This window comes from Schistocerca nitens, chromosome 1 (genome assembly GCF_023898315.1).
Source record: "Schistocerca nitens isolate TAMUIC-IGC-003100 chromosome 1, iqSchNite1.1, whole genome shotgun sequence".
Taxonomy (NCBI): domain Eukaryota; kingdom Metazoa; phylum Arthropoda; class Insecta; order Orthoptera; family Acrididae; genus Schistocerca; species Schistocerca nitens.
This window is the reverse complement of record NC_064614.1, coordinates 1,059,639,229-1,059,657,633: the sequence shown is the minus strand read 5'-3', so window position 1 is coordinate 1,059,657,633 and position 18,405 is coordinate 1,059,639,229. Positions and strand designations below refer to the sequence as shown.

General features: G+C 40.3%; 1 protein-coding gene across 2 annotated transcripts in view; it reads left to right on the top strand.

Annotated features, from left to right (window-relative positions):
* Positions 1–18,405, top strand: part of LOC126197697 (inter-alpha-trypsin inhibitor heavy chain H4-like) — a 189,209-nt gene that overhangs the window by 109,065 nt on the left and 61,739 nt on the right. For both annotated transcript variants that reach the window (XM_049934659.1, XM_049934657.1), the window contains exons 11-12: positions 2,261–2,357; positions 9,367–9,471. In XM_049934659.1, the coding sequence (XP_049790616.1) occupies positions 2,261–2,357; positions 9,367–9,471 (202 nt within the window). The remainder of the gene's footprint in view (positions 1–2,260; positions 2,358–9,366; positions 9,472–18,405) is intronic.

Here is an 18,405-nt window from a genome sequence, read left to right as displayed (position 1 = left end):
AGGCTTGCGGAAGCCCGAGTTGGCACGTTTTAACCATTGCCCCTCAGTACAAATGCACTCCTCTATCTCCGTTGCGACAGGCTGAGTTGTTTCAACCGTTTTGCTGTGGAGATAGACGCAAACAGGCTGGAAAGAGAATAGCCGGTCGCTGTGGTCGAGCAGTTCAAGGCGCTTCAGTCCGGAACCACGCGGCTGCTACGGTCGCAGGTTCGAATCCTGCCTCGGGCATGGGTATGTGTGGTGTCCTTAGTTTGGTTTAAGTAGTTCTAAGTTCTAGGGGACTGATGACCTCAGATGTCAAGTCCCATAGTGCTTAGAGCCATTTGAACCATTTGGAAAGAGAATATTTACAACTCTGCTAATTATAATACATGCTTGTGTTTCTTTTTGCTAGCGAGAAAACTTGTAATTTCAACGTTTATGTGGCTTTTATTTGACGGTTCTTGTCAGTGGCTATTATTTAATGAATTTACCTAATTTTTACTTAAGTATTTGCGATTAATGAATTGCACGCTTATAGTACTATTTGTCAGTCCTTGCAATGTCATATCGAAATTATTTATCCTCAATTTTTTTTAATATTTATATGAACAGTTTCTTGAATATTGATGGGCACGACTACTATTCTGAGGTGAGTTTGCAGTTGGTTATGGTTAATTATACGCAACGTTGTTTATGTCCAGTATATCAGTCCTATGTGATATAGATCCCAACGATGCGAGCAATATTTTAATAGTTGGGACCCATCAGTGTTCTGTGACGAATCTCCTTTGTAGACTGGTTGCATTTTCACAGTATCGTATTAGCGAACTGCTGTCTGTCACCGGAAGTACTTAAAACACCATCCTACGTCTTAACTGCACTACATATTCACACAAATTATTACACTCACGCAGTTGTATGAATTCACTGCTTCCAGCTGTGAGTCATTGGTGATGCAGTCATGAGATACTATGTATTTTCTATTCCTGAACATAAAAACCAAGCTGTCAGTATCTGTACCAATTTGAAATCTCGACAATCTTCGACGGTATATTTGTGTACCTTGGTTAAGTTATGCTTCATGATTGATAACTGCATCATCTGTAAAAGTCTGAGGTTGTTATTAATCTTGTCTGCCAGGCCATGAACATACAACACGAACAGCGATTGTGCAATATTCGCCTGAAGTTACCTCTACATCCAAGATAACACGCTGCTTCATCCTTACCAAGAAATCCTCAATCCTTCCACAAATTTCGTTTAATGTCCCATATGATCGTAGTTTCATTAATAAACGTACGTGTGGTGCTGAATCAAACGGCTTTTGCAAGCCAAGAAAAAATGAATCTACTTGACAGCTTTGATCCATTGTTATCAGGATGTTATGTGAGAAAATCGCGAGTTGGGTTTCGCTTGATGGATGTTTTCGGAATTCATGCTGGTTGTCATGTATAAGTTCATTCCATTCGAGATGCTTCATAACTCTGAGCTCAGAATATGCTCTAAGATTCTATATTAGAAAGACGCCAGTAATAATGGACGGTATTGCTATTTGGAATCAGTGTGATTATGGTCTCTCAAATTATGCCAAACACGGGGTTATCGTCCGAAAATGCAGTCGAAGATTTTAAGATAGTAGAAAAAATTATTGGTTTTTCTCAATACAATGTTTTTAAATCTGTTAGTAATTGGTCACAGATCTTCGTTGCTAATGTCGCTAACGGTCGACACTACGGTGGCGCCTGATGAGGAACTCGCCGGTTCGCACCTTGATGGTTAAAGACATTCCCGTCGACAATATTCAGTCAGCAGACGGAGTGGAGAAGGCACCTACGTTTTCTGATCACCGTATTATCGAATTATGCATCGGTGTTATTTCAGTCAATGTCTCTGGAACTGAGGGCGGGTGACATTCCTTAGAACAATTTATATGTGGAGAGGCAACTTGAAGATCGCAGTAGCCTTTAGCGATATTAGATAATTATAGAGAAGTAAGTTAAGTCATATTTTTCATTTACATACTGACCCTTAGCAACGCCAACACAAAAGCACCTTCCGAGCTCGCGTCACAATCATAGGCGCGACATTGTTCTACAGACGGATAAAGATGGTTACCTACAAATGAAGGCAAAGCATTCAGTTTCCTACAAATGACAAGGGAAGTGATGATAGTAGTATAATTATCTTCTTTATATCATACCCTGCTTCTCATTCTTCCAGCGAGACGTTTGATCTACTATGTTGGTGAACCTCTAAATTCTCCTTTTCTTTCTTACAGTACTCGTTCGTGACATCTGTTACGTCACTGGTGGTAGTCAAGCCGAACGCAACGTCAGCAGTCAACCTCGACGAACCCGACGCGCCTGGTTTAGAAGGTAATGATCATCCACTGATTTTCGGCGTGCGCCTCCATAAGTAGTGACATAAATCCGATCCGACTGTTTCCAAATAAAATGTAATACTCTTTTATTCCTATATCCAATTACCATCACCACTAGGTCATTATTTTATTCCATGACCTGTTTCATTAGCGTTAAAAGTTAAGCGTATTCTAAAATTCTTCCGTGAAGCGCGTACGTAAATTTCTCACACTATCATTCGTCTGTTTCACAAAAACCTTAGTGAATCAATGGAGATACTGTTTTAATACATAAGGTATCAATCATAGAGTAGGAACTTCGATGTAGCGAGCATAGCATATGCATTGTGCATATCGCCAACATTAAACTGGAACTATCAAATGAGTTGAATGCAAAGCTGTTTGTTTACACGTTGCGCTAAGATTGTTTTTAAACACTTAATCTATTAGTAAAACAGGTAAGCTGAATAACTGTTGCAGCTACGAATACAAATTATAATACGTCAAAGTCGAGTAACAAACAGTACTTCTTATAGTTATCGTTCTAGTAAGAGGCACTTTATGAGTTGAAAAATATCGAGAAATAGAGCAAAGCCTAAGTATCGCAAAGCTGATTTACTTAATAGAATGGGTATATAATTTTGAGACCATTGATAGTTAAATTCGATAGTGTGGGAAAGTGCTGCAAGTCAGTCCGTTGAATATGTCCGCATTGGGAGGAATGTTAACCTGCACATAAGGATTACGTAGATCTCCAAACTATTGTGCTTATTTTAAAGTAATTATGATAGAAAACTAGTACGTTTTAGCTTACATAAACTGGATACAGCAGTTAATCAGAAATATGCGAAAAGATCCTAGCAGATTGGTCGACCAAATGTAAGTACATTGGTTGTTGTTAAATTCTGAATACATATAAGAATGTATACAAAAAAGTTGTTCTGCTTAGAAATATCCATTTATAAACTGTGAATATTGACTCACGAAGATTTTATTTTAACGTTTAGCCAATACAGGGCCTCATAACTTTGTGAAATGAGTAACCAGTGGGCTTAAATGAATTTTAAATACGCCTAAAGATCCGGCTTCCTATCAATGCAATTACCATTTGACCTACGAAATTTATAAACGCTCCGTCTCATGGATGAAGCATGTGATATGAGCTTACTTGGGTCACAATTGTGGCTAAAATGTTTTCCCACGCAGACTGAAGCTCCTGAATAACAGAATGCACTATGGAATGCTCGTGCGAAACTGTTTGCTGCTTCATAGGCAGCAAAACAAACTTTCTTTCTGCAGCCTGAAAGATTGACACGAAAACACTATTAGCAGTTTTGAGCTGAATTAATGAGAACTGACTGTGCAAGCCACTCTCAGAAAGTAAAAATGCATGCTGAAGGCTAATGACCAGATTATAATCCCTAATATCGTTTTATTTATAAAGTCCATGAGCGCAAGTCTTAGTAAATAGAATCATTAAATGTGTCGCATCAGTTTAATAAAGACAGGAGAGCGTAAATAAATTGAAAGAGACGGTGTGTAAATTTCAACTCAAGACACAGCTCATAGTTCATGGCAGAGCATAGAGTCACATGAACCACATGGAATTCTGTACCACTGCCTGATTCTGTACCACTGCCTGATCCTGTACCACTGCCTAACAAAGACTTTACTCACGACATGTTCAAGAAACCGACGAAAGTAAAGAATCTTTAGATCAACGACAAAGGGATTTATTTAATTCGCCTGCGATCCAAATGCACAAGATACAGCAACTGTGGCCCACATGGATCGAGACCGCTTACCTCACAGTACAAAACATGTGGAATAGTACAGACGTGTTTAGTCTGCAGTAAAGCATCACGCCAAACTACGCTTTGCAATGTGTTACCTTGTAACTTGTAGCTCGGAGCCAAAAAATGCAGGAAGCAAATGTCACTGTTAAGTTTACACATATAAATCCAAGCTGAAACAACCACCCAACATCTCCGTCTACATACGTCGGTTCAGCCACAGCTAAGCACCAGGCGAGACACTTTGTATCACATCCAAATACGGAACATTCCGTCCCTGGCACACAAACGCAGACTTCCTATTGGGCGACACATTCGGCTTTACAAAGAGCGTCGTTTAGACTCACTATCTCGAGTGAGCAAAGACTGTCATCACCACAGTCATCGATTAGTGGTCACAGATTGTCTGACCACAAGTGCTTGCGAGTTATATGTAGAAAATATCAGGAACCAAAAGTTGACACCAGTTACAGTTAACTTTCAAACTGGTGTGCAAAATAAGCACGCACAATTAATGTTCCTGTTTTTCCAACGAAGTTTAAACATATGGCATCAGAAAGTAAAAACAGAAGAAATTTCGAGCTCGCACCGTAGCGTAATTTATGGAAACATGGGAATACGATGAAATAAAGTACAAATCTTAGAAGAAAGAGTGACTATTCCTATCTTTGCCTATAATAAAAACAGCTACATCTGCGCTGTGACACTTGTCGCCAATAAGAGAAGTTCCCTTTATATTTACTAAGATGGTATCTGTTCTTTCGGACATGTCCGAAATAACAGATACCATCTTAGTAAATATATAGTTAAGGCTCACCGACCACTTGACCATCTTCTTCTTCTGTGCGAATGCACAAACAGTGCCCGAACTCTTACGGGAATCGGCAAAGCGCCGCGAGTAATGAGTGTAATGGGCGGGGGCACTACGAATGTAGTGCGGGACAATACGTTGAGAATGTGGGTTTCGCGGGAGGCGTGCCGGAGATAAATCTCCGCAGTCGCGCTATCCTCTGTGTCGTCAATGGCTCAGATGGGTAGAGCGTCTGCCATGTAAGCAAGAGATCCTGGGTTCGAGTCCCGGTCGGGGCACACATTTTCATCTGTCCCTGTTGACGTATGTCAACGCCTGTAAGCAGTTAAGGGTGTTCATTTCATTGTAATAAGAAGTTCCCTAGGCGCTTATCTTTCCAAAGCTTTAAGCCAACTTTTTTACCAATATTGAAAGCAAATTATTGACATCCGTGTGTAGCGCTAGGACAAAATCCAGGGTATTCTTAAACCGGATCTGTCTGTATTAGCGACGTAAATGATTAGCTTACATACGTGTTGAAATGGCAGTGATGAGGATCACGAGCACGGGATAAATACATGCGTATCGGTGTATCCACTTATATAAGTGGCATGGACTCTATTGAACACTGATTGTAAAGTCACTGTTGGTATTTCTGACCAGGCTCTGGTGATACTCTCCTGTAGATCAATCAATGTTCTTCGTTTGTTGGTGTGCATTCTAGCCTTGAGGGCCGCTGAAGGAAAAAAGTACAGTGGCAACAGGTCTGTCGAACTGTGCAGCCGTTCCAGCGTACCCTCTCTACCAATCGAACACTTGGAATAACCCCATCCGCGACTTGATTGACGTTTCGTCCGAAGTGTGGATGTCCGCCGTTTCCTCAGTAGTACCGTTTAATCAAGATGATACGTGTAGTGTGCAGTAGTAAGTGTATCGTTAAAAATATGGACCAATCAGGGTAACCGGCCTTGTGTTACTACGCACTGCACGTGAATAATCCTTTCTGCGGTGTGGCGATGGTGGGACTTTTCTCTATTTGCCGTCTTCGCTATCGCCACCAAAGGAAAATTTATACTATGGGACATGGCATTTGAATCACTCTTATAACAGATTATTGGTTCTAATCTAAAATTGAACTGAAAATTGAAATACGTTGCACGTTTGGGTCGTCTGCATTAATATCCATTGGTATTAACACACATCACACTCATTACACACATTACATAACAGCAGTACCATTTCCGAATTTTTCAAACTAGCGTAGCGCACAGTACAGCTACAACGTGATATTAATTTCCTCTCCGTCCTTTTGTTGTACGACGACTCAACTTCTCGATTAATTCAAATAGTTTTTTGTTATTGTAATAAAAAGTTATAAAATACTATAAAAGCAGTAAAAGCTGAGGAAAGTAGGCACCCTGTTTGATCTGAAAGAAGTAATATGTCGGACTCCATGTCACCATGCAGCCACGCCTCGTATCTCACAAGCGTTTAGTTTTCTAAACGTAATGCACCAAATCTGACTGTCGTGTTGCAAAAGACATATCTGTGGCACACGTTCTCAGTACGTAATAAATGGAGTCAGATATACATAGGCTACGCAGACGTTTGAAAACTATGAGCTTGTTCGTTACATTGGAGCTGATGCTCGATGACATGTGAGACAAGTACATAAAATACCCTGGGAATCTGGCAATCAGGACGTCGCTGGAATCAAGCATCATGCGATTCTGATCGCTATAAATTACTACGGCTTTGTGGCACTGACTTTAGACAGGAAGTCAGCAGTCGTGGAAGGCCAAAATCAAGATAAATTAGACGTAGCCCAAGTTTTCATGGTGACTTCAGAGAAACCTTTTTCCTCAGTAAAGCACAGCCCTACACAATTTAAAAAATGCTCTATAAGTTTGGAAACCAAACGAGATTGCACAGTCATTTTGTTGTTGCTGTTGTGGTCTTCAGTCCTGAGACTGGTTTCATGCAGCTCTCCATGCTACTCTATCCTGTGCAAGCTTCTTCATCTCCCAGTACCTACTGCAACCTACATCCTTCTGAATCTGCTTAGTGTATTCATCTCTTGGTCTCCCCCTACGATTTTTACCCTCCACGATGCCCTCCAATACTAAATTGGTGATCCCTTAATGCCTCAGAACATGTCCTACCAACCGATCCCTTCTTCTGGTCAAGTTGTGCCACAAACTCCTCTTCTCGCCAATCCTATTCAGTACCTCCTCATTAGTTATGTGATCTACCCATCTAATCTTCAGCATTCTTCTGTAGCACCACATTTCGAAAGCTTCTATTCTCTTCTTGTCCAAACTATTTACCGTCCATGTTTCACTTCCATACATGGCTACACTCCATACAAATACTTTCAGAAATGACTTCCTGACACTTAAATCTATACTCGATGTTAACAAATTTCTCTTCTTCAGAAACGCTTTCCTTGCCATTGCCAGTCTACATTTTATATCCTCTCTACTTCGACCATCATCAGTTATTTTGCTCCCCAAATAGCAAAACTCCTTTACTACTTCAAGTGTCTCATTTCCTAATCTAATCCCCTCAGCATCACCCGATTTAATTTGACTACATTCCATTATCCTCGTTTTGCTTTTGTTGATGTTCATCTTATATCATTCTATCATATCTTATGTCATTATGACACAATAATCCTATTTAAAGGCAGTACTGTTTAAATCTACTTCCATGTACCCCAGCTTCAATGTGATGTAATTTCCTTGTACCGCTAAAAGAGAATCCGGTACTAATTGCTTTAATAAAGTCATGAGCGATTGCTATTCCTGAGCTGTTCTGCTGCTTCTCACATCATATTGCGATACATCGATTCAGTCCTTTTTTTGATCGAAGCACATTCATATAGCGGTAGGGGCAAGAAGAAGGTCTTGGCGATACATGCAGACAGATTTTGACGTTTGATTGTTTGATTTACAAATTTCCCAGCACGTTCCATGTCAGAAAGAGTGTCCCTTTTCTGCTGGGGAGGTAGCCCTCTGTGAGTCCAGCTAGAATGTTACTATGATCAGAATTGGCGATGCTGAAGTTGTGCAGCTCTCTACACTAAGCCCTAAGCCCCGTATGACACCATATGGCAGTACGTCAAAACTAGAGGGGTGGAGAGTGTTAGAAAGATTACCCTATATACTGACAACACGGCAGTAGCAACAGGAGTGGTATACCTAATTTTGTAACTAAAGAACTCCAACACGTCTACGAGTACACGTTATCACCATTCGCTATTGAGTCTAGAGTTTGTTGTTGTCATGTTCACGTCAAAACTAAGATTTCCGTTAGTCAAATGTCTGTTGGCATCCGTAACTTGGAGAAAACTGGCCTTGAAATTCATTTAGGCCTTTATGGAGATAGGACATTAACATTTCTCCAGTATAGCGCAGACGGTATACGCCTTAAACTCCATTATACTCCACGTACAGGGAAATTTACTTGTGTGAGCGATATGAGTAGACATTAAGATACAGATGTAGAGACTGCAGTCATTGCAAAGTATAATCCTTTAGACAGTAGCGGATCTGTGGTGTCAACGCCAGACACCACACTTGCTAGGTGGTAGCTTTAAATCGGCCGCGGTCCATTAGTACATGTCGGACCCGCGTGTCGCCACTGTCAGTGATCGTAGACCGAGCGCCACCACACGGCAGGTCTCGAGAGACTTACTAGCACTCGCCCCAATTGTACGGACGACTTAGCTAGCGATGCACACTAACGAAGCCTCGCTCATTTGCAGAGCAGATAGTTAGAATAGCCTTCAGCTAAGTCAATGGCTACGACCTAGCAAAAGCGCCATAGCAATTGATAGTTATCGTATGAAGCATGTCTCATCAAGAACGATGTATACAAATGATGGATTAAAGTTAAGTATTCCAGAAGCTACGTACTTTTCTTTATAGCATTCATTACGTATCCTGTTTCAGACCTCACGCCAGCCTGCGTGAGATTATAGCGTGCATTTCGGCCTTCTCTAGCAATATAACAGGATCCACTCAAATATGTATATTATGGCCTTTAGGCATTTACGACGTCATCAGGAAAAATCTAGGGAATCTCTATTAGGAGACTTCCATTTTCCTTCACGATTGATTACGATCCAAATGCACCAGCGCTGCAGACCAAACGCTTTCCTGAAAAGTCGCTAGATAATTTAGATTTAGTACAGACAAAGTAGCACAGTTACGCAATCGTTCAAATTAAAAAAGCCGATTTAACAAGTCGTTAATAAATGCTTACAATGTTATGGGCACATTCCATGATCTTCTGAAACATAAACTAGAGATTCAAGACTTTTTCATCTGTCTCTTCAACAGAACTAGTGATAGATCTTACTGCCCACGCTGTAATAAGATCTCATGAGTAGGATGCAAGATATCAGCACTTGTTGCAGTGGAACATTTGTTGTGTTGCAGCATCAGTTCCTCTGGCTTTCTTCCAACCTGGACTACCAGGGCCTCCTGGCGTTCACGCAATGCAGGCGTTACCACGGACCCGGATGCAACACTCATGGCCTTCATGTGAGTATTGTACTAGGGCACCACTTACCACCCGCTATAAGATACGAGATATAATGATGTATTGATATTGCTGCTTGTCAAAAGGATACTAGCATTTCCTTCTCATTAGATGTTGCTGTCCACTAATAGCCTTATATCTTATGTGATCACGAGTAAGCCAGATGACTGAGATCCGAAGAATCCTCAGGGAATGCAGTCCATCAACAAAGGAAGTACCATACAAAATACTGGTTCGACCAATACTCGATTACTGTTCATAAGTCTCAGATCCATACCAGACAGGGTTGATGGAGGAAATAGAGAATATGCGAAAAAGAGCACTACATTTCGTTACAGGTTCATTCAGTAAGTACAAGCACGAAATTTTCACGGAAATGGTCAGCCATCCAGTGGCAGACGCTGCAACGGAGACGTTCTGCATCACGCTATTGTCTGCTGTTAAAGTTCTGAGAATGTGCGTTCCTAGAAGAACCAACAAGCTTGCGTAATATAGATGTCGGAGCTGTATTTTGTATTTTAATTTTTCGTTTTAGAGCTATCCGCCAATTCACCTTCTACGTTTTGTTTGTGCATCTACACGTGATGCACTTCTTATTACATGCTACATGCATACACATTCTGCACATGAATTTGAAACACGAACAGCTGCTAGCATGAGTTTCTTAGAAGTAGATAGCTTAGAGGCTGCGAGCAACTCAAATCGCTTGATACGGGCAAGTCTTCAGGTCCAGATTGTATACCGATTAGGTTCCTTTCAGATTACGCTGATACAATAGCTCCCTACTTAGCAATCATGTACAACCGCTCGCTCACCGATAGATCTGTACCTACAGATTGGCAAATTGCGCAGGTCGCACCAATGTTTAAGAAGGGTAGTAGGAGTAATCCATCGAACTACAGACCTATATCATTGACGTCGGTTTGCAGTAGGGTTTTGGAGCATATATTGTATTCAAACATTATGAATCACCTCTAAGGGAACGATCTATTGATACGTAATCAGCATGGTTTCAGAAAACATCGTTCTTGTGCAACGAAGCTAGCTCTTTATTCGCACGAAGTAATGGCCGCTATCGACAGGGGATCTCAAGTTGATTCCGTATTTCTAGATTTCCGGAAAGCTTTTGACACCGTTCCTCACAAGCGACTTCTAATCAAGCTGCGGGCCTATGGCGTATCGTCTCAGTTGTGCGACTGGACTCGTGATTTCCTGTCAGGAAGGTCGCAGTTCGTAGTAATAGACGGCAAATCATCGAGTAAAACTGAAGTGATATCAGGTGTTCCCCAGGGAAGCGTGCCGGCCGCTGGTGGCCGAGCGGTTCTGGCGCTACAGTCTGGAACCGCGCGACCGCTACGGTCGCAGGTTCGAATCCTGCCTCGGGCATGGATGTGTGTGTTGTCTTTAGGTTAGTTAGGTTTAAGTAGTTCTAAGTTCTAGGGGACTTATGACCTCAGAAGTTGAGTCCCATAGTGCTCAGAGCCATTTGAACCATTTGTAACCAGGGAAGCGTCATGGGACCTCTACTGTTCCTGAACTATATAAATGACCTGGGTGACAATCTGAGCAGTTCTCTTAGGTTGTTCGCAGATGATGCTGTAATTTACCGTCTAGTAACGTCATCCGAAGACCATTATCAGTTGCAAAGCAATTTAGAAAAGATTGCTGTATGGCGTGGCAGGTGGCAGTTGACACTAAATAACGAAAAGTGTGAGGTGATCCACATGAGTTCCAAAAGAAATCCGTTGGAATTCGATTACTCGATAAATAGTACAATTCTCAAGGCTGTCAATTCAATTAAGTACCTGGGTGTTAAAATTACGAACAACTTCGGTTGGAAAGACCACATAGATAATATTGTGGGGAAGGCGAGCCAAAGGCTGCGTTTCATTGGCAGGACACTTAGAAGATGCAGCAAGTCCACTAAAGAGACAGCTTACACTACACTCGTTCGTCCTCTGTTAGAATATTGCTGCGCGATGTGGGATCCTTACTAGGTGGGATTGACGGAGGACATCAAAGGGTGCAAAAAAAGGGCAGCTCGTTTTGTATTATCACGTAATAGGGGAGAGAGTGTGGCAGATATGATACGCGAGTTGGGATGGAAGTCATTAAAGCAAAGACGTTTTTCGTCGCGGTGAGATCTATTTGCGAAATTTCAGTCACCAACTTTCTCTTCCGAATGCGAAAATATTTTGTTGAGCCCAACCTACATAGGTAGGAATGACCATCAAAATAAAATAAGAGAAATCAGAGCTCGAACAGAAAGGTTTAGGCGTTCGTTTTTCCCGCGCGCTGTTCGGGAGTGGAATGGTAGAGAGATAGTATGATTGTGGTTCGATGAAACCAATGACAAGCACTTAAATGTGAATTGCAGAGTAATCTTGTAGATGTAGATGTAGATATATACAGTTATAAGCATGCAAAACAAAATGAAATTACACATTGATGTGTGAATTTATTATGCAGATTCATGTGATGTGATAGGTCCTTATATCATTCCTACTTAAAAGAACAGTAAACGATGTAGGTAATGGGTCTTTTTTTGGTTCGGCTTATGGTATATTATGTTTGTTGTGATAAATACTTAATGCACGCTAACATTAAATGATTTAAATAGGCTTCTTCTGTTATGACTGTACATTGGGAATACATAGCTTAACATTTATCTAGGTGAGTGATAAGTTATGATGCAGTTTGACTGCGTGAACAGCAAAAATGTAGAAAGCTATTAACTTTCCTTCCACCATTTTCTGTGCGTCTGTGAAGGGGCCCTGAGCGGGAAGGGGAGGGTGGCAGCGAGAAAAAAAATTCGTAAATTATGTGTAAAGTTTGTTGAATGTCGCTAAATGCTCTCATTTCAAATACTAAATGAATGAAGTCTGGCTTACATTGCCTCAAAACAAACACAAAGCTTTTAACAGCAATATATCTCTTATTGTGTTGAACTTTTAACATAAGATTATACCTCTTAATGAACAGATTTGGCATCGTTCTAAATTTTTAATTGTGTCCTTAATCACGGGAAATATTGAAAATAAAATATTTGTTGCCCCTGGGAACTGTTAAATAGGCAACCTGCAACTATCTTTTTGGGTTCCAAGATAGCGCTTTGACGATACAGAGAACGTCAGCCCGCCACATCTGTGGCTTCACCAGCCCATTGCGCTGTGTGATCCTCTCACGGTACTCAAAGATCCAGCCCGTAGGTTTTGCTGTGAGTCGCGTTGCGTCTGCCTGCAGCATCCCAAGACTTACAGGGAGAAAACTTGATTCTGACATCGTGTACAGCCATGATTCTTAAAATGAGCCAATGAACTCCTAAATAGGCTCGTAATTGTGGCTGCACTGAGCAGCAACTTTTTCTCTATCTAGTTTCTAAGTATATCGATTTACCTAACTTTGGGATGGTAGTTTCAGAGATGGAACCAGATTTCCTATGCTACGTCAAATTTCTAAGACATAAAATAGTAAGAAATCTGTACCAGTTTTATTTCCAGTTCTAATGGTACCTTGCCCTGCTTATAATCGACATATTGTTAATTAACTGACGAAACAAAAGCACAATTACAATTCTGTCGTTGGTTACCAGACACAATTGATTAAGATCAATTGCAAGACGTATATCCAAGAACTAATTCGTTAATACTGCTCATTCTGAAAATACATTAGTTGAAAAAAATCTTGTGTTCGTCGCTGCAAAAGCTTTTGTCGATATTGCTCTTTATTCCGAAAATGAACCGGTTATGATTTCAGCGATATGGTTCCTGAATCTTGAAAGTGGAACAGAATCTTCCTCATGGTTTCAGTACTATGGACTAATTCACTCACTCAGCATCTCATCACTAACGTATTTCCTCTTGTACCCAGATCGACGTAACTTGTATTAGATGTAACTTCCTTCAAATGAAATACTAGCTTAAGTCGCTTTCATCTATCTTCTTCACTTTTGAATAACTCCAAACTAATTATTTTACACTTCATGAAACATCGACAAATAAGCCACAGGGGTCCATAAGTTGCATCTCGACTTCTCTCCATCACAGCTCACATACAGCTCTCTACTACTACTGCTACTACTACTACTACTACTACTACCACTAACAGTCAAAGAAAAACATAAACCAAAGACGCATAGGATTTATGTCGACAATCAACAGAATTTCACTGATACCGATTTTTCAGTACTGACGACATATATGTGGAAAAGCTTACATTAAATGATCACTGTACATAGTTAAGTTCAATGATAAATTTTAGTTTCGGATAGTCTTTCGTAACAAAATGAGATAAACAACAAGACAAAAATATATATTTTCCCAAACATCGAAAGGCAACAATAATCTCAAATTAAACTTATGCATTACAAATTTTACGAAATATTGTAACATCAAAAAGCTGTATCGTGTACCTGATTGGTTACTACTGCATCACTATCTACAATACTCCAGAGTCACCCAGATGTAGTCTTGTTATACAGTGTAGTGTTAATTAATCAAACCAAAGTATGACACAACCTGAAAATTATGCAAATACTTAAATAAACCACCGAAACTAACCCCATGTTGAACAAAATGTGACAAATATCACCAAATAAGTAATTATAATTATAAATGCCAATGTATTTCAAAGTTCAGTGTCAGTTGATTTGGGAAATTGGGATGGGGATATTTTTCTTTTGTAACGTGGCTCATTAAACAAAAACCACCAGAATATCTCATGGTTGAAGGGTTCCAGAATCCACGATAGCGTGTTCCAGGATAAGAACATCTTGGTGAAGCCTTTCACGTTGCACAAAGCTAACAACATCTACGTTTTTTTTGGAGAACTAAAGGGACGAACGTAAGAAGCGTAACTGTTGTAATATTGTACACTCGATTTTTATACCGTTATTCAGCTGTTTTTTTCACTGTCGATCTAAGAGAAGTCCGTAAGACCTTAATCTGATTAGGTTAAACAGCAAACAAATAAATCATTTAATTCTCTTATCCTCCTTTACCCAAAAAACCACAAACAATGGCTTTGGAAGAAGCCTAACCATGTTACTTTACAAGCGCGAGTTCAGCCTCAAAAACCTAAACGATGTACAGTATTCTGTTTTGTGGTCGAATAAACACACCTTCCTTCAACTTTGCCTCATTGCTCCTGGTAAAAAAGGCTTTGAAATGATTGAAAGCAACACCCAGTTTATGAGGAGCTCTTGCAGAGCTTACTCGAAGCGTAAATGGTTGCGAAAGCATACTTGACCTTTTAGCAAAAACTAATCCTGAACAAATAGAGAATATCTTGACGAATACAGCAATTAGCGACGACAAGGCAGTTGCTGCTAAGCAACACCTACAACCATCAAAAAGAAACGCAAAGTATATCTATTTAAAAAAGCTAATAACGCCTTTGTAGGAGACACTCTTCACTCCTTCCGAACTGATTATGTAAGCGTATAAAAGTTGTGGAATAATTTCAGAGAGATAGTATCGACAGCAATTGAGAGATATATACCACAAAATTAATAAATTGTGGTACTGATCCCCCATGGTACACAAAACGGGTCATATCCCTGTTATGGAAGCAACGAAAAGAGCACGCCGAATTTAAAAGAACTCACAACCCCCAAGATTGGCAAGGTTTTGCAGAAGTTCGAAACATAGCGCGTACTTCAATGCGAGATGCTGCTATAAATTCCACAATGAAATTCTGTCTCGAAATCTGGCAGAAAACCCGAAGTGATTCTGGCTATACATAAAGCATACCAGTGGCAAGACGCAATCAATACCTTCACTGCGCGATAACAATGGTGAAGTCATTGATGATAGTGCCACTAAAGCAGTTTTCCGAAGCTCCTTCACCAAAGAAGACGAAGTCAATATTCCTGAATTCCAGTCAATAACAAATGCCAAGATGAGAAACATTGAAGTAGATATCCTCGGTGTAACAAAGCAGCTTAAATCACTTAATAATGCCAAGGTCTCCGGTCCAGGTTGTGCACCGGTCTCCGTCTACATCTACGTTATTACTCTGCAATTCACAATAAAGTGCCTGACAGAGGGTTCAATGAACAACCTTCATGCTTTCTCTCTACCGTTCCACTCTCGTACGGCACGCGGGAAAAAGGAGCACTTAATTTTTCAGTGCGAGAACTGATTTCTCTTATTTTCTCGTGATGATCATTTATCCCTATGTAGTTGGGTGCCAACAGAATGTTTTCGGAATCGGAGGAGAAAACTGGTGATTGAAATTTCATGAGAAGATCCCGTCGCACCGAAAAACGCCTTTGTTTTAATGATTGCCACTCCAATTCACGTATCATGTCCGTGACACTATCTCCCCTATTTCGCGATAACACAAAACGAGCTGCCCTTCTTTGTACTTTTCGATGTCATCCGTCAGGCCCACCTGATGCATCCCACGCCGCACAGCAGTACTCCAGAATAGGACGGACAAGCGTAGTGTAAGCAGTCTCTTTGGTAGACCTGTTGCACCTTCTAAGTGTTCTGCCAATGAATCGCAGTCTTTGGTTTACTCTACCCACAATATTATCTGTGTGATCGTTCCAATTTAGGTTATTTGTAATTGTAATCCCTAAGTATTTAGTTGAATTTACAGTCCTCAGATTTGTGACTTATCGCATAATCCAAATTTAGCGGATTTCTTTTAGTACTCATGTCAAAAACTTCGCACTTTTATTTATTCAGCGTCAATTGGCACTTTTAGCACCATACACATATCTTATATATATCATTTTGGAAGTCGTTTTGATAATCTGATGACTTTACAAGACGGTAAATGACAGCATCATCTGCAAACAATCTAAGACGGCTACTCAGATTGTCTCCTATGTCGGCCGAGCGATTAAAGGCGCTACAGTCTGGAACCGCACTGCTGCTACGGTCGCAGGTTCGAATCCTTCCTCGGGCATGGATGTGTGTGATGTCCTTAGATTAGTTAGGTTTAAGTAGTTCTATGTTCTAGGGGACTGATGACCATAGCAGTTAAGTCCCATAGTGCTCAGAGCCATTTTTTTCTCCTATGTCGTTAATATAGATTAGGAACAATAGAGGGCCTGTAACACTTCCTTCGGAAACGCCGGATATTACTTCTGTTTTACTCGATGACTTTCCGTCTATTACTACGAACTGTGACCTTTCTGACAGGAAATCACGAATCCAGTCGCACAACTGAGTGCGATACTCCGTAGACACGCAGTTTGATTAAAAGACGCTTGTGAGGAACGGTGTGGAAAGCCTTCTGGAAATCTAAAAATATTAAACCAATTTGACATCCCCTGTCGATAGCCACTTATTACTTCATGAGTATAAAGTGTTAGTTGTGTTTCACAAGAACGATATTTTCTGAATCCGTGCTGACTATATGTCAATAAATCGTTTTCTTCGAGGTACGTCATAATGTTTGAATACAGTATATGTTCTAAAACCCTACTGCAAATCGACGTTAGTGATATAGGCCTGTAATTCAGCGTATTACTCCTATTTTCCTTTTTGGGTATTGGTGTGACTTGAGCAATTTTCAGTCTTTAGGTACGTATCTTTCTGTGAGCGAGTGGTTGTATATAATTGCTAAATATGGAGCTATTTTATCAGCATACCCTGAGAGGAACCTTAATTGTATACAATTTGGACCGAAGGCCTTGCCTTTATTAAGTGATTTAAGCTGCTTTGTTACACCGAGGATATCTACTTCTATGTTTCTCATCTTCGCAGTTGTTCTTGACTGGAATTCAGGAATATTCACTTCATCTTCTTTGGTGAAGGAGTTACGGAAAACCGTGTTTAATAACTCTGCTTTAGTGGCACTGTCATCAGTGACTTCACCATTGTTATCGCGCAGTGAAGGTATTGATTGCGTCTTGCCACTGGTGGGCTTTATATATGACCAGAAGCTGTTTGGGTTTTCTGCCAGATTTCGAGACAGAATTTCGTTGTGGAAATTATTAAAAGCATCTCGCATTGAAGTACGCGCCATATTTCGAACTTCTGTAAAACTTTGCGGTCTTAGGAATTTTGCGTTCTTTTAAATTTGGCATGCTTTTTTCGTTGCTTCTGCAACGACGATCTGACCCGTTTCGTGTACAATGGGGGATCAGTACCACCGCCTATTAATTTACACTCAGAATATGATGATACAATAGTTCCATATTTAGCAATTATACACAACCACTCGCTCACAGAAAGATCCGTACCTAAAGACTTGAAAATTGCTCAAGTCATACCAATACCCAAAAAGGAAAATAGGAGTAATACGCTGAATTACAGGCCCATATCACTAACGTCGATCTGCAGTAGGGTTTTAGAACATATACTGTTTTCGAACATTATAAAGTACCTCGAAGGAAACGATTTATTAATACTTAGTCAACACGGATTCAGAAAATATCATATTTTTAGATTTCCAGAAGGCTTTCGACATCGCGTCTTCTTACCAAACTGCGAGCTGATGGAATATCGCCTCAGTTGTGCGACTGGATTCGTGATTTCCTGTCAGAAAGGTCACAGTTCGTAGTAATAGACGGAACGTCATCAAGTAAAACAGAAGTAATATCCGGCGTTCCCCAAGGAAGTGTTACAGGCCCTCTATTGTTCCTGATCTATATTAACGACATAGGAGACAATATGAGTAGCGGTCTTAGATTGTTTGCAGATGATGCTGTCATTTACCGTCTTGTAAAGTCATCCGATTATCAAAACGACTTGCAAAATGATTTAGATAAGATATCTGTATGGTGCGAAAAGTGGAATTTGACCATGAATAAATAAAAGTGCGAAGTTATTGATATCAGTACTGAAAGAAATCCGCTAAATTTCGATTACGCGATAAGTCACACAAATCTGAGGACTGTAAATTCAACTAAATACTTAGGGATTACAATTACAAATAACCTAAATTGGAACGATCATACAGATAATATTGTGGGTAGAGCA